A 27,360-nucleotide genomic window follows, 5' to 3' on the forward strand; every position below is an offset into this window, starting at 1 on the left:
TTCCCACATATGGCAGGTTGCACATCAACATCATTATCCCCAAGGCATTTTCAGGTTTTCAAGCCATCATCACCCCATAGCACCACTTATCACTTTCTTGATTTGCATGTTCTAGAGATAGTCTCAGAAGCTGAGATTTTGTAAATCTCTTCAAGTGTTACAAAATATATCTCCTCTATCCCTCCAAGGAGAATTCCACCACAGATCTTCAAGAAAATGAACTACGGAACTATGAAATATAGAATGAAGCGAAAGCAAGTCTTCTTTCTTCTGATTTATGGCAATTTATTTCACATTTGCTGTATGGTATTTCTTTCACATCCCACTTCCAGAGGATTTTTTTCCCCCTCACATCTGCTCTTACAAACATTCCTCTTTCAACACCCCTTCTCTCATCAGTTCTGCAGAAAAACATTTTGTTTCTGTAAGGAGTACTATTTTCCTAATACATACAAGAATCTCAGAAGAGGAATGAAAAAACATTTAGGTTGATCCGAAACAAACAACAATAAAGTTAGAACCAAAAAACTTCATAGTTGCTGTCTTTGAAGTTTCAAGTAGAATGTGGGACTGATACAAGCTCAAATGCAGTCATCCCTCAAAAAAAAAAAAAAGTTCAGCAGTGTTCAATTTACTCAGTTACTCAAATCAGTTTGCTCCATATACAATACACACACTGTTCTTCTGAAGTCACAGCTTACCTTTGCTTCCATACTGCTCTGGTGGTAGGTCATAAGGGACGGGAAAATATGTTGCTGACTCCTTACTTTCTGAAAGCGTTTTCCCTCGTACACAAAAGTAACCTTTGTCCAACCCCTATGAAGGAAGGAAAACATGTAGAAGAAAGACTTAGCAGTTTTTGGGGGAAAAAGACAAACCTAATCCATAACACATTATTTTTTAAGCGCTATTTTAATAAACAAAATGTTTTGCCTCCCTTACTGAGATTAGATACATCCTAAAGCACTTTTCTGTCCTAAGAACTGAGTTTCTCTTATTACTAGTATTTCAGCATTTTCTCTTTTCCATTCACTGGCTTGGCTCCATGGGTAGGTCCACGCTGGATATACCCTACCCTTCTCAGTACCTTACACATACACCAATCTATTTCCACATGCACATGCTGGTGGCCTTGCTTGTGTGAGCAATTCTATCCAAATTGCCTAAGGCCTTTGCTAGTACCATATGGGCAGCAGATCTCAATCCAACAAGATGTTGCTCATTTTGTATAAATACTTATGGAAATTGGAATTACATTTTAATTATTAAACAAAATATCAACACCTTTGGTGTTTAATATTTAACTAAAGGAAAGAGCTTTGAAAATTCTCTTTGCTGTTTAGTTTCATCCTGACCATATTAGTTAGATGTTCAGTGTGTTTCCCAAACTGAATTAAAATTCAACTTGTGATACAGAAACAACTTTTCAATCCCATGCTTTTCAAGTATCTTGGGTAACACCATCCACGTACATAAAAAAAATAAATTAATGAACAGCTGAAACTGCTTGCATAAGAATTTCAAAGACTACACTCATATTAGGACGAGAGTGGATTTCAAGGTTAAGGGATGCAAAAAAAAGCTATAATGCAATACAAGGGCAGATACGTTTAAAGTGATTCAAGTATTAATAACTTTGGCAGATAATATTGCTTAGCCACTTCTCCAGAGGAACTAAATCCCATTCATCAGTTGTAATGAGTTATACAAAAGCAAATCTCTAATACTATATATCCAATAGTTTCTTGTTAATCAAGTACAATTTGATTAGAATAGACTAAAAGTTTAAAAGCTTTTAGTATTTATTTCTAAGACATTACTGAACAACTGTATTTTCCTTTTTAAAATGTTTGAATATTAACTTACACATTCCATCCAAACCGTAGTATCCATCAATCCAAGTTTTACTGGATTACTGTTTCGTGACAGCAGAAGCAGCTTCTTGATTACCACTCAATAATCCCATTTTATTCAAACAAATGCTGAAGGAACTGAGAGTTCCATCTGTATACAGTACTTTTACACTAAGGTCTTTACTGCAATCTTACTTCATCAAACATTAGCACTGTAATTTGAAAGAAGCAACATTCCTATGACCACACAAAACAGGGGATACAAACCAGCCTTACACCTTTTTCTTTGATATTCAAGAAGCAGAGTAACCAAGATAAAGGAAAGCTGCCAAAGACCATGTCAACCTGCATTACAGCAATTCTAGCAAGTCAGTTCAAGAAACTCCTTTAGAATATAGATGCTTGTTTTGTCTCATGACTGAAAGTAACAGGAAACTACTAGTTACGATGTAAGAAACACTGTGTATTATTTCAAGGAGTAGGTAAAAGTCACTGACTTTCAAATGAAAGAACAGGGGAAACAAACAAGCTCCACTCTAAAGGAGTGTGAATGAAAATCTACTTTAACTTCCTCTTATACCATGAAAGTCAGTGGAATTTGGATAAAATTTCATTAAAATCAGGCTACAGCCATGTGTAGAACTTAGCCTTTAAGTAACAAGCAATATGTTCAAACCAAATCCATGCAAAGATGAAATATTATTTTTAAAAGCTGATAAATATCTACAGGTTTGAAACTGAATAGAAAAACTCAAAATTCAGAATTAATTTAGAAAAATATGCAACAATCAAGTTGTAAAGCTTTACACTTCCAATAAACATGAATCACAGAGGGATTGCTAGAAGTTCGTGTAAAAATGCAAATAACCATACTTCTGTCTGTAGTGCGAAGAACATGAAATATGCCAGCGATGCTGTAGCTCACAAAGAACAGGAACTGTGTGAGTGGTGGTAAGAGCTTTCTTCACAGCTCATAGTAGTTAGGTTTCAGTCAGTGGAAGGTTTGAGTTGAGCACAGTTCTAGATACTACTCATAAGGTGAGGTTTTAATTGCAAGCTAAAATGGCTTGTATGAGGTTTGATTGCCCTGAGTACTGGTGAGCTTTTCTCGTCTTCCATACATGAGAGAAATGTGGCAGAGCAGAGAAGGCTTCTCTGCTGTACTGTGAGTTGGTTCTCATTCTACAGTGACCTTCATACACCTGCCTGACCAAGAGCACCAAAGTCACACAGCTGTTGCCACACACCAGCTGGGTTTGAAATTTGTACAACCATTGCTACCGAAACACCTGGTGCAGAACAACACCTACTTAGGCATCTATGTACACACACAGCCAGCTCAGTTTCATTCAAGTGTCAAGAACTATGCCCCAGTTCAGAGCAGTGGGTGCTTTTCAAACAATATGGAAAAAAACCCACCACTTGTAGGACATTTTAAATCTAATTTTCTTTCTTTTTTTTTTTCAACCTAGTAATGCTTTTTGCTTCTGCTTCATTTCTTCTGCTCTCTGTGTCCTATTATTACTTCAGTGTGTTTATTTTCAAGCATTTAGCTTCCTTTTCTTGTTCTACACCTTTGCTTTCCTCACTAGTCACCAGTCATATTTTCTTCTCCGAGAGTCTTATTTCTGCACTGATGGTGTCCTCCAACCCCACTGGACTCCATCAGTTGATCCCAAAATTGTTTTATTTATCCATCAATTTAATCTGTAGGGTTCTTCCATTCAGAAAATGCTAATCTAGAAAAAGATATTTAGTTTTCCTCAAAACATCCCAGACTAAGATTCTAGGTTATGGAACACATTCTTTAACAAGGCTCTCTGAGGAGATTCACATGCTTTTAAAAATAACTCTCATGTGTCTATCTTCACACAGAAGATCACACAGAAACTGAAATAAGTCACACATTTTGTCTGTTTTGAGCATTTCCTGGATGCTGACAATTCTCATTGCTGTTTCAAAAAAACCCAGCAGGATCTTGCCTAAAAAAAAAAAAAAAAAAAGAGTCTGTCTGCCTTGTAAATTTTCCACAGCCATATTCTATTCTCTCTGAATTTTTCCCTCTGCAGTTATATTTTATTCTTTGACTTCTGCTCACAGCAATGCACTTTGAAATGTTAGGAGATATATTTCTCATTTCAGAAAGCATATTTATTTTGTACTTATGAAACTTCAGATGCTGTTGTAGCTCTATTAATGCCTTAGCATCACACATTGTAAAAATAGACATTGGGAAGAAGAATGGGAAAAGGAAGCAAAGCAGCTTTTAAAATTCTGCTTTCTGGCCTTCTTTTTTGCCCCAAACACAAGGTAGATTGCAGACTATAAAAACATCACACAAGATAGAGGTAAGAATTGTTATCTCTACTTGAGCAGGAATTAACACAAAGCAATACAGTATTTGATACTACTGAAGTAACTCCCTACAGGAGACCACTGATTATTCCACTGGATGATTATGGGACTGTTCTTTCCTATGCCAGGTAACAGAAAAAAGCCAGATCTTTGGCAAAACAATTTAAAAACTTATTATTTTGGGCAGTAAAGAACTAGGGATACACACAAACTTTACAGTGACCACGATTTTCTGGCCAGGAGAACACACAATGAAATTCTTCCTCAACATTGAGGCCATTTATTCAAAACAGCGTTACTCAACTCTACAGAACATTTTTTGTAAGAGGCCCACAGTAACAAATTCAAGCATCTAAACTCAAAGTTCCTCAGCTTGGAAAGTGTCTCTGGGTGTCTTTACTATTGGAGTTTGAAAAGCTTGTAGCAATTCTGTCAACACTAAAAACAAGGCTTAACATCCTAAGTCCACGTATAAAGTCTTGGTTTATCTACACTGTACTTACTTCCTCACCCCACTCTATTTCATACAGGATAGAAGACTTAATCTGAAACTAGAGAAATCAAAGAAGAAATTGGTACTACATTAACTTGGAAGTTAATGCTACAATCAAAGAGCTTAACTTACTTTATTTTGGTTCTAGTCAAAGTTGAGCTATGACTGATAGTGCTTGGTTCACTTTTTTGAGCTCAGCAAAAATTTAAGCAGTTCAGTTCTGATCCCACACACATAATGGCTGGCTGCTCTCTAATCCAGATTCAGCTCATACACCCATCGCCACAGGTAACTATAAATGAGTATTTTACTCATTGCCAGTGAGTATTTACCATCAAATACAGCATTTCGGAATCTGAAATACTATTGTTACTTATCTGTCTGATTATCTATGTATAATTGCAGCATCTGATAGCACTAGGTAGGCAATAATGTAAATTCTCAGTTTAATAGCAACTACTTATTTCTCCGAGTTGATAATTTCAAAAGCCAACTGGCTCGTACCATATTTTTCAGAGCATTCAGAAGACTGAAGTATTTCAGAAACTTTTATACCATTTTACAGATCAAGCTCAGTTTACCTTACAACCTTATCAGGCATGGAACCTCTGAAGAGGAACTATTTCTATTAAAAAAAACCCCCTTTCTATTACACACTTCCAAGATTTTTCAAACAAAATAATTGCTGCAACATGTTTTCCAGAAATCCATACTGTTAGGTGATGACGTTTTCTCAACATGTTTTACATGTTAAAGATGTAATTTATTTCAGCCACTGGGAAGGAATCCCCAGCAGCTGAAAGAACAAGCTGAACAGAAGCGTTGATGTGAAGATGTAGGAGATAAGAAATAGAAATGGAGATAGAAAGGGAAATGCAGTTCAAACACAGGACATGTTAGTTTTTATAAACATTTTTTAATCAAGAGAACCTTCTGATCTAATGTCAAGCATCAGCTGATTTTTCCCTAAACACTAAAATTGTAAATGATGACAGCTGCTGGTACATTGAGAACAAGCATTCAGCATATTTGAGAGTCTGCATTAGCACACCAGGCCAAGACCCAACCTCAAAGCATAAATTCTGGAAACATTTAAAAAAACAGACAAAAACTGGCAGTCAACAGATGGCAAGTGAGGAATGATCTCCTTCCAAATTTGTATTCAGGCACAAACCACAGAGCTAGTGAGTTCTTAAGATTAGGAATATTAAGTGTGTGCTATACAAGTCTTCTACCAGAATAAGTATCATTAACTTTGTGATCAAACTGTATGAAACAACCTGAAAAAATACAACTACCAGAAACTGACAGTATTAAATTGGCATTCCAATAACTAGAGTGTTCTGAGTCTCTTGAGGCTTAGGAATGCTCAGTTATGTTTCAAAGCACTTCATCTAGTTTGTATTCTGTATATTTTTAATTGCAAGCAAACTTAAAAAAAATCAGTTTCTAAAAATGTTAATCTATTCCTAGTTTACCATTATCTACACCTAAGACTACTCTGACACATAGCATGTTAAAACCACACTGAACCAAGAAGAGTCATGACAACTAGACTAAGCAACAAAAGCAGCACTTTTTATGCAGAGCTAACTGCAGGGCACATACAGCAGATTGATTTACAAGCTAAGCATTGCAACTTGAATATCAGATGACTGCATGTACATATGGCAAGTACTAATATTGTCTCTGACTACCTCCTTGTTCTCAGGTGTCTCTGCAGGCACTTCCCAGTGGATAAAGGAAAGACGGCTACAGTCCCCCTCCCCACATTGCTCCCATATGCACCATATCATGTGGCTGCTGATGGGAGACTTTTTTCTGACTACCAGTCTTCACAGTTAAGTATCAATATTTAGGAAACTGGGAGGAAAAGAATTAAGTATTTGCTTCCAAAACATGTATTAAACATTAATAAACACCTAAAACTCAGAGACAAACCTATCTCATGCACACTAGTGGATTTTAGTACAGCCACCTGTATAGAAGAACATATTTGCATACTTTCTACAATTTATGCAAGACAAGAGTTGTGAGGTCTGTAGAGAAAGCATTGTACCTACACAAAGCATCTTTGTATTGCACACATTTAAATTATGCAATTCAACTCAACTTTATAATGAAGTGTGATATATTAGAATTATGTTTCTCATGTGTACACATTTCTGTCAATTCTGGATGAACAACTTTGTTTTTCAGCAAGTGAATGAGAATCAGAGGCTAACCTATTACATACCACTGTAAAAAATACAGCAGGCCAAACAGACTCAGTGAGAAGCTTGAGAACGTCATTGCCTCACAGATTTCTGTTTCTCCAGATTTACACCTGCATCTCATGTGAACCCTCCCAATCCAAATGATACAGAAGGACAACAACAACAACAAAAAAAAAAAGAGAAAAGCAGAAAGCATGATCAATCTCCACCCCAGGAGCATCTGAGCAGGCTAAGGACCCTTCAGCCTAGAAACAAAGATCTATAGAAAGAATGGTATGGAAAAGGTGAGCAGGGATCACACATCGTGTCTTTCAACACAAGAAGAACAGGAAAACCATCAAATGAAACTGATTTTCAAAACAATGTGCTTCATGTGACATTAAGTTGTGGAACTCAGCCAGAGCAGGCTGTGAATGCTAGAAGCTTACAGATATTTAAGAGAAAACAAGAGATATTCATAGAAGAGGCTACAGCCTCTAAGTCAAGAAATCTTCAGGGATAAACTACTACACACATGCCTGCCCATTATACTGTTCCATAAGCATCTGCTTTTGGCCACTGACAGTTTTGAGAAGTGCCTTTGATACGGCAAACTAAAGCCTTCTACTTCCCCAATAGTGACTAAAATAACCAGTGTGACAAAAAGAGAAAGATCCCCAGATCCTGGCTTGGCTCTACCATTTATAGCTCACAATACATCTTCCTCAGCCACATCCTAGCTACTATCTTCATCCAAAACTTCACTGATCAGCCTTTTCCACAGACACTGGTTCCAAAACCAGGTCAAAAGGAGATTATGTCAGTGTGATCCTACATTCTCCTCCCTGCTTTCTGCCCTCTTGAACTTGCCTTCCTACTTCTTCCTTGCATCAGTGCTCAGCTCATCACATTGAGCTGGTTCATGGGACAACACTGAAAACTCATGCAATTTGGTTTTGGTCAGTCTGAGCTGGTTTAAAGCACAAGGAACCCACCAAGCACCAGTGCCAGTACAACTAAGGGAGTGAAGACAGCCATGGACAGGCTGCAGTTATGGTATGGCAAACTGATGATTTAGTTGCACACGTTAAACTAATTTATTGCTTTGGCATGTTTGAGATAAGCCAGATTCCAGCCTACCTTATCAGGTGGTTAATTCTCCAACAGATTGATCTTCTGAGTCAGACCAGTACAGCAACCTATTGTCACTAGAACATGATCTTAAGTTACAGTAAAGCTTCACTGTATATTATTCCCCCTAGGCTGAGAGCCTAAGCCTGCAGCAGTTGTAGGTTTAAGGAAAAGAGACCGTGAACATCAAACAAAAATGACTGCCGCAATCCCAAGACTGTCAGCATCCTTTCTGCAAACCTGAACTCGCCCTACAACTACTCTGTGAGATCAAGAGCTTGGCCAGGTTTGTACCAGTAACTTCTGTTGTTTTGATATGCTGTATGTATAGAAATGGGATTAATTTACTCTAGCGAGTAACTACTTCAATTCCTCCTGAAGCCTCCTTTTTTTACTGAATATAGATACAAAATTTCTATGGACTTTGATGACAACTGATGGCCAAATAGACAAAATTTTCATTTTTAAAGGTTGAAATTAATGATTTTTGATAAATTGAGATCCCAAAGGCCAAATCCTGTCACTAGAAAATCTACTGCAGAGCATCATTAGACAGAAACATTGCCTTAGAGGAAGTTCTCAAATAACAGATGCTAAATTAAATACCATTTAAAGATATTTGGAACCGTCTTCTTGAGGTGCAGACTCCTAAAGCAACATAAAGGAAAAACTTTGCCAAAAGCATTGGTATCTACTAAAACATTACAAATGCATTAATGAAAGGCATGTCACTGTGATGACAGCAGCTTGTATAGATATGCCTGGAGAAGCCTTAAACTAACATGGACCCCCTAACGCAGTCATCATAACATGATACTTACCATGGCTCTGTATTAGCTCCAGTTCTTAGATAATTCTGCCAATTTGTACTGAACTCTAGTCTTATAACCATCAACTGGCAATTCTCCAAAAAGCAGCATCACGTGTGCATTAAGCTGGTTTTGGTTTTTAGATATAAAATTGTGTTATGCATGTGTCTTAACGATCAATTTACACTGCAATAAAAAACATCAGCCATTCAAATCCTTGATGCCTATAGTTCAATTTGTTTCCAGCAGTACTTACTCACTTGTTGGCAGTGACTCATCTTCCTGATATGTAATGTTTCTGCATGCTCTGAAAATCCATTGGGTTCCCAAACAACTCCATTCCATATCCCTACCCTCCCCACCATGCAGCTTATTTATGCTTCTGTAACCACATTAAGGGTACAAGTGAAAGTTTAGTTTGGAAAATATTGGTCCCTAGCTTTTGCATTTGACACTGACTATATTAAAGTCATGTTTATTTTCAACTTCGAAAAGAAAATTAAGAAGCACAGACACTGTATTCTTCATGATACTTTTTTCTTCTTAAGAGAGAAGGTGGGTACTGCCAAAGTGAAAACTAGAACTTTGTTATTGTGGTAAGTTGACAGTTATACAAGTGTAGCTAAGGCACCACAATAACACTATTACAGTCTTTTTCTAGGGGACAGTCACAACAATCAGCACAGGAAGCAGTGGAGCAGATTGTCAGCAGACAAATCCTGCTTCTCTAATTTGTCTGATATTACCTTGCACGCATATTATACAAGACTACAGCTCTTGCTCCCAGTGTATGAAATGTATGAAGTCTCCATCCTTTTTCCTACTATAAACATTAAAAATAAACTAAACTTTCTTTAAAATACCCTTAATGGTCAAATTTTCAGCAGTGACTCTTCTGCACTGCAAGAAGTTTTCACACTGCTTGCTGCTTCAACTAATGTCAATAACATAGAGCTATATAGCAACAGGTAAATTTGTTCTTTTTGCAGACTGGAACTGGAACAAGGACACACTGACTGACTTTTCCAAAAGGTTGATCAAAAGGAAAAAACAATACCAGAAGTCAAGGACAGTTACACATTTAAAAACTAAGTTTTCTTTGGGGTTCATTCCATAAACAGTTCTAGAATGTGTATATCAATGTAAAAGGCAGTGAAAACTGCTGAAAAGTCTTTACAATTCAAAGCAATGCAGCCCCCACCTCCACTCCCCAAGCAGAATTATCTCTAGTCCCTAAACAGAGGTTTGGCAAAGAACAGACAGAAGAGGTCAAATTTTTGCAGTGTTTCAATGAAGCCTTTCATGAGAGGAGACCCAAACAATGTCTTCCCAGAAACAGCTGGAAAGCCTTTAAAAGTAATCATAGGGAACCTATACTAAAGGGATATCACATACATACTGTTTATTATGCTAACCCCCATGGCATCTGCTACAACTGCACTAGACTACAAGCTAGACAGACCTTAGTTACCACAAAAACAATTCACACTGCCCAGTCCTGTGCTCCATACACTAGAGTAATAGTTATTATGGATCAGACTTGTCTTCTACATAACAAGACTGCTGTCACACAGGTTTAAGAAGGCACAATCCTTCAGCTTTCAAACAGCCTTTTATGAAGATGTTCTTAGATCTGTACCTGATATTTTAGAAGATACATTTGAGAACTTGTTCTCAAAGCAGAAAGTTTGACTAGAGACAGCCAGATGACTTTCCAAATGCATTTCATGGAAAGAGCAAGAACAGCAATCAGTACAATACATGGAACTATTTTTCAAGTTATAACCCATATGCATCACTTCAATGTGAATATGCACTCACAGCCTAGTTTCAAGAAGCATGAAGAGATCTGATCATCGTTTCCAGCAACATTTTGTATATGTCACAATTTTTTATTATTATTATTGCCTTTCACTAAAACGACTGAAGTCATATCAATGCCAAATCCATACTCATTGTGTAGGAAAACAGTGTTTCTATTTTAAAGAATACCTTATGTAAACGCCACTTTCTATTAGCTTTCTAACCTGGAAAGACAGAACCTAGTAAGTGGATTCGCAATCTCATCAAATTCCAGGATTGGTACTTGAGCTGTGAACTTACAAATGCTGAAGGCAAGAAAAGGACTCCAAGTTCATAAGACCGGATCATCAGTTGTGTACCATTTTTCTCCAGAGCTCCCCAAGCTGCTTTAGATAGATTGGCACTGTAAATAGAAACACAGCACTTCAGTGAGGCATAATCTTCACAGCAGAAAATGCTCAAATGCCACAGCTGTAGCAATGCACTTCTAGCAGGAGTACAATCAGAACTGTCTTTTCACAAGAAGTGACTCGTGTGTTATTCCTTATTGCTATTTTTTACAGCACAGTGGGGGCAGCAGAGACAATATATAGAAGGGTTTTCATCCAACACATAGATAATTATACAAGTCTACTTGTGTCATACAGACCTACAAGACAAATTCAACCTTTTGAATCTTCTCTGCATATTTCAGAAAGAAACTTGGTAAATAGCTTCAATTTGATGACTTAGGAGAATCAAAGGCTAGTGCAATCATAACTAGTTACATTATAATACATTCAGTATAGAGCATTTTGCATGTGCTAAAAATATCTTTCGCTCCTGGCATTTCACTCTTAGAAATATTTATAAAAACAAGTATTTATCGAAGAGGCATTTTTATTTTAATGGGCTGTTCAGCACCATGTTGTATTTGATCCTTCAACAATATCAGCTATGAAGTAGATCAAGTTGGGATTCAAAAAATAAACTCGGTTCTGTTGTCAAAATCCACTTCTACAGGAAAAAGCTTACACATTTGGTTTTAACTGACACATACTGGATGCTTTTTGTAGTAGCTAATGGTGGAATAGAAGAAACATAAGAAAAAATAAAAATCAACCATTATTCTCCCTATTAGGTGGATTCAGCATCATATCTGAATGACTTAAATAAAATCTGAATGACTCAAATCCTTTCAAAAGCACCCTAATCATAACTGTTATTGCAGGTAACAATATCACTGAATGATGAAATGTAAGGAACCAGAATATAAAGAGGAAAAAGATGAAAGTAACTGAGTATTTAAGAGTAAGGATACAACGACCATGTTCAACAGTATATAGGCTAGCATAAAAATCAGTTTTGGCAAAACTGAAACATATCTGTATTCTTCCTACACATCAAGACATGTCAAGAAATTTCTTGCTTCCTCTTTTGGCTTCTTTAAAAACCAAACAACAGAAATACAGAGCTAGACTTCAAGTTAGACTGCTGAACAACTCAATCTGGTAAGAGGTCAGATTCCAGATATGAGGTGTCTACACGTTTTGTAATGATAAGTCAGCACAAGGATAGATTTAGGCTTAACTCATGTCTATTTTGTACAAACCAGCACATTCATGTACAGCACATGTTAATGAAACTCAACCCAAGGTTTAAAAATACTTATCATTTCAGTGGTGCTGAACCCTGAAATTTGCAGTTACAGCTCAGACAAGATTTTGGTGTGACTGCCAACAGTTTCTGACATAATCATTTCAACTTGCAGCCTCCAAAAGGACAATGCAATAAGGAAACATTAAATATAGACAAAAATTCATATAACTACTTATCATATTATAAAGATTATAGCAGTAACTCACCTGAGCCTGCAATTGACAAGAACTTTATATATGTGTATATATGTATACGTGTGTATGTATATATATATACACATATATATATATTTTTTTTTTTTAATTATTTTTTTTAAGTCAGAGGTATCTGGTTAGCTGTTTACCTTGTAACTAAGAACCAGGCAATCTTCTGGAAGTCAGGAGAGGGTCTCATGTATGTCTTAATGTGAGGTATAGCATGACTTCGACCTGAGATGTTTGCTGACCATTTGCTAGAAAAACAAAAGGAATTATTTTCAGATACAGTACTGAGGTCTAAAAGATACTCACCATACTACAGTGCCATGTTTTTGGTAATACCATCACTTTTAATACCACCCCACCCCGTACAGAAAGGTTGAAAATACTTTGTTAACTGACTTTTTAATTCTGAAATCCAATCTTACTCGAAGCCAGAAGGGCATGATTTTTTTCTTTACAAATAAATCAGCAAACAAACCATTCTTCTCAGTTTTTCCATTCCTTTACTCTAGCTAGCACCCAAGAAACCAAGTCCAAAACTCCCACCAATATTTCTTCTTTAAAGACTATCAAATGGTTATGCTTTTACATCAAAGGAGCTTGACACCAAATTAATCCCTGCAAAACTGCCCAAGCCCATCACAATTTATTAAGCATGAAGCACAGTCAGGGAATAATCAATAGATTGTTGACACTATGCTACCTCTTCCCTCTGCTGTGCCCCTAAGTCACTGAGAAATTTGAGGACTTAAGAGAGCAGAGGTCATATCTACGTATGTATCTATAAACTTGTTTAATACAACAAGCCATTGCTGGGGTAATTTAGCATCAATGTTACAGAATTAAACTGTAACCAAGCAGTAAATATATGTCCATAACTGAAGATACATAATCATGGTATTTAGAAGCACCTTCCACTCACAGCTGTTAGTCCTCACTGAAAGTCAGGAAGAAGGCTTCCAAATACACCTTCCTCTACCCAGAGACTTCTGTCCTCAGTCTGGAATATAATAGACTGTAGTCTTGATTGTCACAATCTCATTTCCCTAATTTAGCATTCTTTTCTAAAAGGCAAATCAAAAAGAACTGATCAGCTCTGAAAAAACTCTTAAGGGAACTGTGCTCCTTTAAAAGCCTAAGAAGGCTGAAGTGTAAGGGCTGGAACTCTTTGCCTAAGTCAGCTTTCAGCACTAACTTTCACATGAGTCAAGGGCCTTGCAGTTCAGGGGTCAAGACCTCCTTACTATAACAACCCTATTCTCCAATGAAAGAAAGAAAACTGCTTTGAGAACTGGTCTTGTATTCCCTAAAGTGCAAGAGCTGAGACACTGAACATGTGTTTGGAGCAACCTAGAGATCTTTATATTCTGATGCAAGCCACACTGAAATCTGTTTTTGAAGAACAGCCTAAGACATATGATATAGAAACAGCACTCCATACTTCACATACATACAGATTTTAAGGCTGTACAGTATCTCAACAATTCTTGTTGATAGCTTTTATCTCACAACTGACAGTTCAGGAAGACACTAGGTTCAAGGCACAAAAATAATTGGGTAACTCCGGTAACAGTGTAGGAATGAAAAAACAGGAAAAACAGTAGAATTTGGAACTGAACACAGATTTTCTTCAGATCTATCTCACCGCCTTACTTGAGGGCAAACTTTTGCCTCCACCATTATCTGCAATAGTTTTGAGATACTAGCTCAGTCTACTGCCCTTTTGCCTCCTTATAATCTTTGACAGATGCAATTAAGTACCATCTTTCAGCAACAGCACTACTGCTTCTCTTTCATTTACATTCTACAGTAATCTAATTGCAGTTAGTTTCAGTTACAAGTGGTTGAAACTAGTATTCCAGAAAGTTAAAATCAGAAAGGGGAGCATACATTTTTGGTTATATTTTCTTTAACACAACAGCACAAATATTAACATGTAAGGACAAAGAGGGGAAAGAAAGTGATTATGTTCTTTGATTAGTTTGGGTTTTTCCCCCGTGTCTTTAAGTGTGTTTTGGTTTTGTTTTTTAAAGTAATTATCTCATTGAGAAACTCAGACGCTTATAGTAAAAGCATTCTTAGCTATAAAGTATTTAAGAAACATTTTCCTTTCAGACTAAGTCGGCTTATCTCCAGACTACACAATAGAATGATAAATGAAAAGAACTGGAAGGGGTTTCAGATGCATACAATATCTCATTTAATCTATATACACCTTAATAGAACTTATATATTTTTTATATATATATATGTAGATATATATACACACTATAGCTTAATACAGCTATAATCTTAATACAGCTAAATTTCAGCTTTCCTGCCATTTTAGGAAAAAAAAAAGCCAAAACATATTAGAAAAAGCCTAAAGCAATGTACAAATGCAGTTGCTTTGCACAGCAAGGATGAGAGTGTATGTCAATACATCAATTTCAGGCTACTTTCAGTCACATTGACTTGACATATTTTGAGCTGTAAACTTTTAATCAGAATGCAACTGGCAAAGGATGAACACAGGGCTGATCTCATGTTGCAGCAAACTTCAGACATATTCAGCCTCAGAAATAAATACGGTAAATTAAATGAAACTAGCTTTGAGAAATTTTACAGAGCAAAACCACAGCTTCAAGTCATTTTTTTTTTGACAGTTAGAGGTCACAGCACCACATAAACTAAAACCTCAAGTGTGGTGTGAGTAGGTGTTATCAGAATTTGAACAGTAAAACATGAAAGCCTTTTTGATATTTTTTTTAATTCTTTTACATTCCTAGAACTCCTTATCACTAATACAGCTTAACTGACTTTAGACCACTAATCCTGACATTTTTACCAGTAACTTGCTGCTACTTCCTCCCTCACAGTCTTCGTGGCATTTCAGTCAGTCAGCAGCTTTTCTTTTTTCTTTTTAATTACACAGCCTCTAATGTGATGATTAGGTGCACTGAATTAAAGAGATAATCTACTTTCCAGCTCTTAAAATGCAAGAGATTTTGCCCCTCCTATGCCTCCTATTTTTGAGTTTCACTTTTCTAGGGGGAAAGGAGGAGGGGAAAAAAAATGTTCTGTACAATGAATAAGGTATTTTTTTACAATACAGAAAATACTGTGCACTCGCTTGCATTGCACTAGAAATGTGAATGCTTAGAAATTGTTGCTTTCATGTGTACTTAACCACTTCCAGAATTTCAGAAGTATGGTTTTTGGTTTTAAGCCTTTGATAAATATTTGTTTTATTCTGCAATGAATTTTTGATTTTGAAAAGTAGACTATACGGCAATCACAGCGCATTTAGCTGGAAGACATACAGCAAGCATCAACTGTCACCAATGTCTGATATTTCTGGCACACATGAGCTAAGGAAGCAGACATGGGCCCCTTTACAAGAGGAACTACTGAGACAGGGAAAACAGATAATCCTAACATCCTAGAAATTAATCTGTGCACACACAACTGATCCATAGGCAGAGCCAGGGATAAGTAATTTTTTATGACATCCCCTCTTTCATCATTTAGTTCTTACTTCAAATAGTGAATGGGTTTTCCATGTCAAGATGCTGGCAACAAAGCTCAAGCACACTTAGAACAACTCACACCATTAGTCTCAATCGTAAGAGAACAGTTGGTCCTCTGTGTAAATGCTCCATATCTCTCATCTTTTATGATGTTAGGGGAACAACACAGTAGTTCTTCAGACTGAGAAGAAAGATGATTATTCTTTAAAACTCTACAGGCCTAAAGAACAGATAAAGCTCTAAAACAACTACAATAATGGACTCAACAGCAGCAAGTTAAACAAGCTCTTGTCAAACCAACTTCTTCCATTCTTTGAAAATAAAGCTTGACATGGTACCGCACAAACATAATGTGTGCAGTACTAAAAGACAACCAATTAAAATGAGCGTTAAAATACAATGTTTTATGTACACTAAAGCTGATCTAGTGTTTCAAAAGCAGCAGTTAACAGAAATCGTTAAATGCTGCAAATCTCTCTGTATCAGTTTGTAATATTGAATACGAAAAAGAAAAAGTAACCCTACCAGAGGAAAAAACTGAGCAAGTTGCACCGTTTCCACCGTAGCTAATCTAACAAAGCAGTCTAGTAATCCTTTGCTATGATCAGAAAAGTGAAATCAATATTAAGTTTAGTCACCTTATCCTTTTTAGAAATTTGAGAAATTACAATTCAGGGCTGCACTGCAGGTTAGTTAAATACACTCAACTAACAAAATAGATAGAAAAGCAGCCCACAGACATTATAAAAATTGTATGGCTGGAGCAGAGGTTCTGACTCTATGGGTGATACTATAGGGACACCATTTTCCAACTCCATTAGTCTCTCCCTACTTGCAAAAAGGAGCTATTCCTTTTCCTTTACTTCAGGTATAAAGTTTTCATCTTCTTTCAGCTCTGGTAGGATCCCTAGTTTCTTGCTGGTTTTGTTTTATTTCCCAGTGAGGTAAAGAAAAATTCCTATAACCCCTCTACTGCCCAAAGCTTTGCATTGTGGCAACTCTTTAAAACAGTTCATCTTATATTTCATTCTATGAAAACAGGACCTAGTATTTTCTGTGTCACTCAGGTTATCATGGATAAGAAGCTGCTGTATGTCATCTGCTCTATGGTAACAGCTTACATACAAGCTCTCCTCAAAGGCTAGTGTCTTCTATTACTGCAGGGTAACAATCTGCTTCTGGATAGTCACTATAGTGCAATTATGCAGGGCCACTTGTCATCTGCAAGCAATTTGAGAGATGAATTTAAAACAGCCATTTTGTTGCCAGAGTAGGGCCCTAATATGCCCAGTGAGACAGGTGTGTGGGTGTTTTTGCATTGAACAGGAATAAAACAATGAATGGTCTCATTATCAAGTAATGTTCTGTGCACTGAGTAAGAGACTAAGTGAAAAAAGTTTACCTTTTTCTTCCAATAATATTATCATGACATATACGCTTACAGAAACTGAATTAAGGCTGCACAAACACCCCCAGTTTTATGATCTCCTCACTTTTTGAATCATGACTGAACAATCTTGAAGGTATTTGCAGCTTTCTTCCTTTGCTGTCTCTGGTCACAGGGCACACACTTCAAAGGCAGGACAGACAAAGCCTCACAAGCTTCCAGTTCCAGATCCATTCCTTGGACTTTGACCAGTAAGGCTCATAGCAGCAGTCACATTCACTCCAGAATAGAGGATGCTCTCTGCAACCAGCAACTGTATTCTCAGCCCTCTGAATACATACACAACTTTACTAACTCTTACTTAGATACTGGTAAAGTATCTCACCAGTGCAATCTCCACCTGGAAGAGTTAAAAGTTTCTGGTGAAAGGAACGGGGACCTGTGGTCTTGTAAGAGGTTACCAGATTTAGGTTTTGGTTTTTTGATCTTACAAAACAACTTTTCCCATTGTTCTCAAAACATGCTTAAGTTTTTAAAGATTCAGCCTCAGGGAGACATCTGGCATGGAATGTGTCAGACTGTTAGAATTTGGCAACATTAGTAGCAAGTGAAAATAGAAGTTTCTAATGGAAAACGTCAGGCACATTGAACAAATGATGTTACCATAAAGGAACTGAGAATTTTTGCAGCAGGGCTGGTACGCTCAAAAAACAAACAAACAAAAGCCTTCCAAACCCTGTTGTGGCTCAGCTGAAATCCTGTTAATACTGAGGCACAAGTGGGGAAGTGAAATACAACTGTAAAATAAAGAAGAGAGGATTAACATTATTCCAGTTCAGAGAAGGAAAGCTTAAATAGAAGTTTACAGAATCCAAAATCTGGTAGTGTCCTCCATTAGCAACAGTATCCCATACCATTTCTGCAAGTAAAGAGCACATTTTGAATATGTTTTGGAGATAAGACCAGTAGATAAGGAACTAAAAGCTTTTAAAGAGTTGAAACATACAGTCCAATCAAAAAAAAAAAACAAACCACACACAAGAGTTCTACTTACTGAAAATAGGAATGCAACCACAGCTGTTTCTGTGCTGTCTGTATACTGTACGGAAGCGAACCACCAGCTTAAGGAAAAAAATAGAACATGTACATTTGTTTTTTGAAAGACACTCTATAAACAGAAAGCATGTTGGGGAATAAGTTATCTGTACTATCCTTAACTTATTTTCAGAAAATGGTTAAATGCTCCAGTAGCATAAAATGTTATATAGGTTGTGGGGTTTTTTTTCATTCTAATTTACCAAGTTCCTAAACACTAAGTAGCAGATTTACACTGGGAAAATGAGAAACAGTATACAGGCCATAGAACTAAATCCTCTTAGAAGAGAGATGTTTATGGGTAACTTTTTTGTTAAGATACCACTTGGTATCAATAGATTAGAATAATTACCTAAACAAAATAGAGTGAATAAAACAAATAGCTTTCAGAAAAACAAAACCAAATACCCCCGCCCCCCCAAAAACATCAGCAAAACCCACAACACCAAACAGCATTATTTTAAAGAGCAAGAACTTCTCTGAAATTGTATTTGTATTGATTTAGTCTTTGGCTAATGCATGTTGTGATTTCTTGAAATGGATTTAACAAAGAAGAATCAGCCATGGCATACTGAGTTATATTAGTACTGTGTACTAAAACCATGATGTAAAACCTACTGCATTCAACCTGTCCTGGAAGACATCATAAAGACCTATTAAAAAAGCTTTACTACTCCCAGGGATGGACTAACTACAGGAGCCTACCAAGCTGTTCATTTGCACAGAGTTATATAATTCACCAAGTTATTTCACAATATAAAAGTGACAGTAACGAGTCACTGCAGATTGCATCTCTGAATTTCAAGAGTATCGACTTTGCTAAACAGATGCTGTAGGCAACCAGAGACATTTCAAAAGATCCTTATTTATTTGTGGGAACCATAGATACCTTTATACTCACTGGTTGCAGTTTCTACATCTGTCCAAACACTGCTCAATTCAGAGGAAAGATCAAGAGAGCTGAAAGCATTCCTGCTGGCCCTGTGTTCTACCAATTGTTAGAGGAGTTCAACAGCTACTCCATACTACACAGGAGCACAGGTATCTGGTGTGGAACAGGAACATGTTTATGGATTCAGCAATGCCAAAGAATCACTGAAGCTGGAAGCACCCTCTGTAGATCAAACAGAATAACTCCCTGCCCAAAGCAAGAGTCAAACAGCACTATCTCAGTACTGTCAGGTTTTGAGTATCTCCAAGAATGTAGACTCTACAACCTCTCAGAGCAACCTGTTCCATTTAAACATCAGAAAACATTTTTGCTCTAAGGGTACACCAAAATTTCCTGTATCTAATTTTTTGTCCATTGCTTCTTTTCTTTCACTGGTCCCCATGTAAAGAATCTGCCTCTACTATGCATCCTCCTATCAAGTATTTAATACACAATGATAAGATCTCCCAGTAAAGTTTTCTTCTCCAGGCTAAAGAATTATGGGTCTCTCTCAGCCTCTCCCATGACAGATGCTCCAATCCCTTATTCATCTTTGTGGCCTTGGTTCACATGACCATATGACCATGTCCGTCCTACACTAGGAAGCCAACAACTGGACGCAGCACTCTGGATGTGGTCTCACCGGTTCTAAACAGAGGGGATGGGTCACCTCCCTCAGCCTGCTGGCAACATGCTTCCTAATGCAGCCCAGGATGCTGTTGACCTTCTTGCCATAAGGGCACATTGCTGGCTTATCTTCAGCCTAATGATCACCAGCACTCTCAGCTCTTATTCTGCAAGTCTGCTTTCCCCTGGTCAAGCCCCGGTGTGCTGGTGCCTGGGGTTATTCTTGCTGCAGCACAGTACTTTTGCATTGCCCTCGGCTGAACTCTGTGAGGGTTCTGTCTGTCAACTTCTCCAGCCTGTACAGTCCTTCTGAATGCCAGTACAATCATCTGACGCATCAACCACTCCTCCTGAGTTTGTAACATTTGCAAACTCACTGAGTATGTACTCTGCACCACAATCCAGGTCATTAGTGAAGATATTAAACGCATGGTCCCAGTATCAATGCTTGGCACACACCCCTACTAGTGGCTGACCTCCAACTGGCCTTTGTATCATTGATCACAACCTCTGAAGCCTGGAAGTTCAGCCAGTTTCCAATCCACCTCACTATCTACTCATCCAGCCTGAACTTCATCAAATTGTCTGTACGGATGTTACAGGAGACTGTGTCAAAAGCCTTATTATAGTTAAGATAAACAACATCCAGTGCACTCCTCTCATTTATCAACCCAGCCACCTCATCACAGAAGGATATCAAGTCAATTAAGCATAATTTCTCCTTTGTAAATCCATGCTGACTACTCAATTCACCTTCTCATTTATCACGTTTGGAAATGGTTTCCAGAATTCTTTGCTCCATCAGCTTCCCAGGGATCAAGGCAAGACTGACAGGCCTATAGTTCCACAGATCCTCCTTCTTAACCTTCATGAAGAAAGGAAAGAATCCCTTTCTTTCAGTCCTCAGGAATCTCTTCCAATTGCCTTGACCTTTTGAAGACTGATCAACACCAGCCTTGCACTGACATCAGTCAGCTCCCTTAGCATGCCCTGGTGTAACCCCCATAAGGGCCTGCTTTTGAGAAACAAGCTTCCCTGCATCAGAATATTACAGCACCTCTTCCTCCTTCAGGCTGACTGGGGCTGTGCTTTCTACACAAATACACTGACTTCATTAACACAAACATGGGAAGACTGAACAGAACAATTGCATATTGCAATATTTAAAAAGTGACTAATGAGTAGTGAAACATCATCTTCTCCATTATATCTGATGTGTAGGATGACACCGCAAACACACAGAGAACTTGGCACACTCAAACCTGAATTTTCTGCCAAAATGAAAGCATGACTGGAGTTGGAACAGTGAGCAAGAGCTGTTTTTTCCTATACAATGACATACGAATACAGCTATACACACTTAAACATTATATACCAATGCCCACAAAGGTTTTTCTTTTCAATCGCAATAGGAGAGCCAGAGTCAGAGCTCCAGTAACAGTAATACAGGGATTCTACTGCCACTACCAAGTTCTCAGCAAGATGACAACTTCATGTTTATTCAAGACCAACCACTGAAATGATTTCACAGGACATTATGACCACAAAAAGCTAATAAATGGGGGTTCATATGCTTACCAGGATAGCCTTCCAGACTTTGCCTCACATTGTCCACAGTAGGATAAACCTTCATGGAGATGGGGGCAGGGGGGGAAAAAGTAACTTCAATAATGCAGCTCTAAATACACAAGCTGTCAGTTCTCAGACAAAAATGACCCTAAAGAAAACTTACTTGAGAAAAACACATTAAAAGCTTAATTTTTTCAGGATGAGTACTATTACACTACAGCTTAAAAGTAGTTGTATACCAGTAACAAAAAGTTTTAAGTAAATTTTATCTCTCTTGCAGAGCTTACTAAAATAACCTAGCAAGACTCAATCCTGCTTCAGCCACTTTCCACAGTGGCAAAAGTAAGCTCCTAACTTTATTTTATGAGATTTTAGACTTGGATCTCAAATACAAGCATGCAGGAGCAATTATTAATAGAACATGGTAATGGCATAGTTGGACATTTTCTCCTTAATTTAACAAGCTCCTGTTAGAAGCTTGTTTCTCCTCCTCCACTTAATTGTGCTAATATCTGACCAAAATAATCAAGTTCAGAAAAAAAATTGTTTTAGGTATTAATCACTCAGTGTTCATTAACATCTCTGTATCAGAAACAGCTGCATCTACAAAACTCAATAGAAGACAAGCTACATAATGAGAATGTCATTTTGATTAGATTATATATACTCTAGTGTCATGAAGATGGAAATTACAGTACATCTTTTAGTATGCCATACACAAATGTTAAAGTGGCATCCTTATTACTGCAGGATCAAAACTCCATTAATGTCTTCCAAAAGTTAAAAGCAAACCAATAGCTAAGACTTAAACAACAAATGAATAAATGTTAAATAAAGGACGCTAGCATCTAAAAGACATACCAAATGAATTGGAACATCACATTTAAGGGGAGTTGTCACACTGCTGCCTGCAGCCACCAGGCTCTCCTGGAACTCTGAGCACAGCCATTTGGACCCATCAACTCCCAGCGAACCAATGCTTGAGAACTGTCCAACAACAGGCCAGGATTCTCGTGCTGGTATTGACGAAGCATGATCCTTCAAAAGCTGGTGACGGAAATTAAAACATTGTTAGATTTCAACAGGTAAAGAAAACCTTAGAGGTTTGAAATCACTTCCAATATAACTCCTCTATAATTCACTTCTGACAACAAAACAAATTAACATTCATACTATCTAACTTTGCAATAAAAAAAAAAGTCATCAGGCTCTCCAAATAAACCACTGTTCCTTCAAGAGAAGGTCAAATATCTCAAGTTACATTCAAAATTGCCAAAGCCAACCATGAAGTAACACGTAAAAAGAATGCTAGCAGCTCTTCCTAAAAACATTAAACATAAGCTTCAGAAGTCAACATAAATTTAACAACTGAATCTTTTTATATTGGTGGTTGTTGGCCATAAAATTGCTCTCATGTCCTAAAGCCCCATCTATAAAAGAAGTCTACAATAGGAGGGAAAAAAAGAACAATTGAAGAGAAAAATGAAATAATCCTTTTAGAGAAGTTATTTAGCTGTGAATAGAATTTAAAGTCACATTAAAAACAGATGGATACAAGCACATATTAAACTGTAGGTAGGGACTACATCTTCCTCCCTCTAGAGAGGACACATAACTAAACAGATACATTCATCAGTGTAGTGTCACCAGGTCTATCTGCATTGTCACAAAAAAAAAGATCATCTCTTTAATCGCAGAACCATGTGCCACTGTTTTCATTCAGTGTCTTACTAGGCAAAAAAAACCAGAAACATGCAGACAACATATATCAGGAAGGGTAAGCTCTTTACGAGCAAGAGGAGGTCTAAGAGAGTCACCCTGTGTTGAAAAAAATGTGATGGACATTTTTTTATGTCACTGAATTTTGCCATGGACAGTATTTGACATATACCACTTCAGCAAGAAACGCAGGTTGAAATTTTCCCACTTAGGAGAGGCATTTAACCAAAGACATGAAACACCTTACCTGATTCTAAATACATACTGGAAAAGAAGGGGTACAAAGAACTTGAGATACGCAACCTTCTGTGAAGATTTACCATTACAGCTTATCTAAATAATGTGAGGGGGAGTGATGCGTGTTCCTAATTTTTCACTTGATTAAAAAAAAAAAAAAAAAAACAAACAAAAAAACCCACCACACAAGATCTTTGAAATGTAGTAAAACAAAACTAAAAACCTGACTGAATTGATGACATCGACCATGTGCAAAATGGTTTTTAATTTGATGTTTTGCCAGGTCACTCCTCAATGAGTGCCTTTGAAAGAGGCTATATTTGGTTCTCAGTCACAGAAGACTGGATTCTGAGTGTCACAATTGTTAGAAATGCCACCAGCAGATTAAGTATGGTGACTCTTCACATATCTGTAAGCACATGGTAATTCAGATCACAAGCTGACCATGGTAATAATGCCCAGGAATATTATGTACATAGTCTACACTGTCATAAGTTGCAAGCTTACGTTATCCTTAACATGTAGCAATCTATTAAAAGATCACCAATCATTGCTGGAAAAATTGAAAGGACTGAAGAACGCCCTCCAAAAATTATATTTACGGTTAAAAGGATATCAACAAAAAAGGTTACAGTTTTAGTACCTTTCTGAGCCTAAGATGACCCCATTTTTCTTTATCACTACCTTGATATCGTCCAGGGGTAGAACCAAGCAAATGCACTCTACAGAAAGGAAAAAACCAACATCAAGTTATTTGCAGCTCTGAGGTGTTTGTTTGTAAAGTATTAAGGTATTTAAGTAACCTAACAAACAGCAAGGTTGAAGACAGAAGTGCAACCAGAAGTATTTAATCTTTCACACTTAAGATTTATATTATAAGAGTGGATTTTCAGCTGTACCATTTATTATTAGCATCCTATATGGCTGTCATGCACTACCAGGCTGTTCGACAGCATAGACAGGAACTGCATCTATTTCTGTGTACAAAAACACAGACAATAGATGACCTTAGCAATAAATACAAATGGCTCTTTGTTTGGCACAGAACTGGGCATGTAATATTGAGTAAAGCCAATCTATTGCTACATCCAAATCAGCAGATACAGGTACGAGATTTCATTCTGGCACCTAGTAGTTCAGAATACAAAATACAGCTTTTTCAACTCTCTTCCTAATAATGGTTTAGTAACCTGTTTGGCTTTGTGCTGAAAAAAGAAGAGAGCTGGCTGCCCAGTCACAACAGATGGTTTAAGAAGCTGCTCCTTACTGCATCTCATGCCTAGCTTTATCCACGAATTAATGTTCCCTACACATTTTATATGGCAAGGAACCAATCCTCACCCTAACAACTGACTCTTCCTTAACCCATGCATAAACTCACATCAGCTAGGGCTCAACCAACATGTCCAAGCTCATGCAGATGACCAGGTGAATAAGAACAGCAGCTCAGGCTGTTAGCTCACCTGACTATAATGTACATTTTTTTTTTTACCCCCTCCAACCTTCTAACATTCTATGTAAAGAAAAAAAGGCACATTTTTTACTTTATATATTAAGCTAGACAAGGTTTCAGTCTCTATTTCCACCAGTTTATGACATTTTTCAGCTTTTCTTTTCAACAAATTTTTGCCTATTAATCAGCCAAGGAAATTTAGGCTTTCTGAAGTAAATACCATATTTCACTGGAAACACAGGATGTATCTATTAGAAGTAAATAAAGCATCCTGAATTATCGTAAGTAATATCAACAATGTGATATAAGAGAACACTGTTTCAAGAGAAAGCATACTATTGCTTAACATAAGATTTCCTACCAGACATGATCCATGCCTGTAACAGGCAAAATGTGCTTTGTTTATATGATCCCTCTTAAAAGATAAACCAAATATAACACAGTTTTTTCCATTGGTAATTTTATTGGAGCAAATATTTAAGCCAGCCTGACTTAAACGAAACTGAGTCCAAATTACTTACAGCTATCTTCTGTCAAGTTATTGCTGATGCATCTTTTTTCATTCCTTTAAAATGTATGTTTATAAAACTAGAAATTGGTCAATTTAACATAATCTGGGTAACATAGACTTTTGTAAGTGCCTGAACTTAGACTCGTGTTTGAACACTAAAGTCTGAAACAAAGTAAGCTTACAAAACAAACCCTAACATATATTTAATTTGGGGGGGAAAAAAGGCACACAAGTCACTATTAACACAAGATAATATATACCTTGTCTCCGATAAATCATGTTCTTGAATGAGATCTATCCACTCCTTGAGCGCAGGAGAATTGTAAGCTGTCAAGTAACTTATTAGGTCAGATTTAAAATTAGTTTCAGATTCACCAGCAGAACCAGTTGTTCCCTGAGGCAGCCTTGGATATAAAGGACTTAGCCATATTCTAAAAACAAAGCCATAAAAACAAGGACACCACACATTAACACATGGTTTTAGGAAGCTATTAAAACACCTCTGAAGGTCATAAATGAATACTATATAGATTTATTGTGAAACTAAGTATAAAGTGACTTGCCTTTACATTTACAGAACTGTCAAGTCCTACATTAAATAATACAAAATTAATACTTTTAACTGAAAACAACAATATTAGGAGATTTATCCATGCATATGTTTACAGCTTTCATCACTGTTCAACAGGCTAGGCTGGGACTTACCAACCAGTAGTCCTTTCATCAAGATTTTCTGTATGAGTAGGACACCACAATGCATTCTGCTAAGCTACTGGTTTGCTCAATGATGTAGAAAAACAGCAATTAGAGTGTCTGAATATTCTGCATAGTTTGAAGTGTGGCCCACAATGATAACTTGCCTTTCAGGATCTTCCATCAGAATAAAACAGGTTGGGCACTATGCAGGGAAAATATCTAGCTTTTCTTTCCAGTCCCACATTAGTGGAGCCATGAAAACCAAAGGTTCTGCAATATCAACTTTACAACATGTTGATACCATCCTTGGTAATTCACAAGCCTACAAAGCAGAGAAGCTAGTGAACCATCATACTGGTGGTACCACATACTATTGTGGTGTGCAAAAGCTAAGAAGAAAAATGTTTTTCATCTTTGACAAGTAGGGCAACTTGTTAAACATCCCAAATAGGTATTTTCATGCCTTCTTGGCTTTCTGAAAAGCTAACTGTCAAAAGATACTTAAGTAATCTCTAAGTAAGAGATTTAAAGGCCAAAATTATATTTTTGGCCTTTGGTTATATTTTTGCCACTTGAAGACCCTTATGAGAGCTTGCCTCAGAAAAGTGAAAAGCCTCAAAACCTTGCCATATTCAATAGCAGCAAAATGGATGTCCAGGTGACAGTAACTTTTGAAAAGTCATTTTCAATTAGTTTGATGAAGAAATATTATACCCTGAATTACTGCTGAGATCTAACTAAAAAATGCCCCCATTGAAATGGCAAAGAAAGCAAGGGGTTGAGGGACCTTATATTAACATGCCACTTAGTCATAAGTTTTGTGCTCTAAACACAAAAGTTCCAAGCTGGCCATTAAGTTGGAAAACTTATACCAAAAAAAAACAAAAAAAAAACCCCACAAACAAACAAAAAAAAAAAAACAACCAACCAACCAACCCCACTAACTGCACCAAAAAAACTCCACACATCAAAAGGAAGAAAATTCCTTTCAAGAAAATACTGGGTGGATACTGGGTCATCTACTGTATTAAGGAACCAGTGCTGCCCAGCATTTATTAAGTTACTTTCTAGATACAGTCCCAGCAGAAGACTATTTGCACATTCACATTATTCTTGCAGTATTAAGATAATTTTTAAATATCTACTTCA

The 27,360-nt window shown here is 37.1% G+C and overlaps 1 protein-coding gene across 3 annotated transcripts in view; it reads right to left on the minus strand.

Moving 5' to 3' along the window:
- The window catches only part of TDP1 (tyrosyl-DNA phosphodiesterase 1), a 48,252-nt gene that overhangs the window by 11,198 nt on the left and 9,694 nt on the right, over positions 1–27,360 (minus strand). For 2 of the 3 annotated variants that reach the window (XM_082058687.1, XM_082058688.1), the window contains exons 8-15: positions 25,776–25,946; positions 24,195–24,273; positions 22,457–22,642; positions 21,605–21,704; positions 18,428–18,494; positions 12,621–12,728; positions 10,940–11,042; positions 702–816 (exon numbers count right to left, since the gene is read on the minus strand). In XM_082058687.1, coding sequence (XP_081914813.1) covers positions 702–816; positions 10,940–11,042; positions 12,621–12,728; positions 18,428–18,494; positions 21,605–21,704; positions 22,457–22,642; positions 24,195–24,273; positions 25,776–25,946 — 929 coding nt within the window. The remainder of the gene's footprint in view (positions 1–701; positions 817–10,939; positions 11,043–12,620; positions 12,729–18,427; positions 18,495–21,604; positions 21,705–22,456; positions 22,643–24,194; positions 24,274–25,775; positions 25,947–27,360) is intronic. The other variant, XM_082058689.1, reaches the window with a different exon arrangement.

This window comes from Streptopelia decaocto, assembly GCF_964273445.1.
Source record: "Streptopelia decaocto genome assembly, chromosome: 7".
Lineage (NCBI taxonomy): Eukaryota > Metazoa > Chordata > Aves > Columbiformes > Columbidae > Streptopelia > Streptopelia decaocto.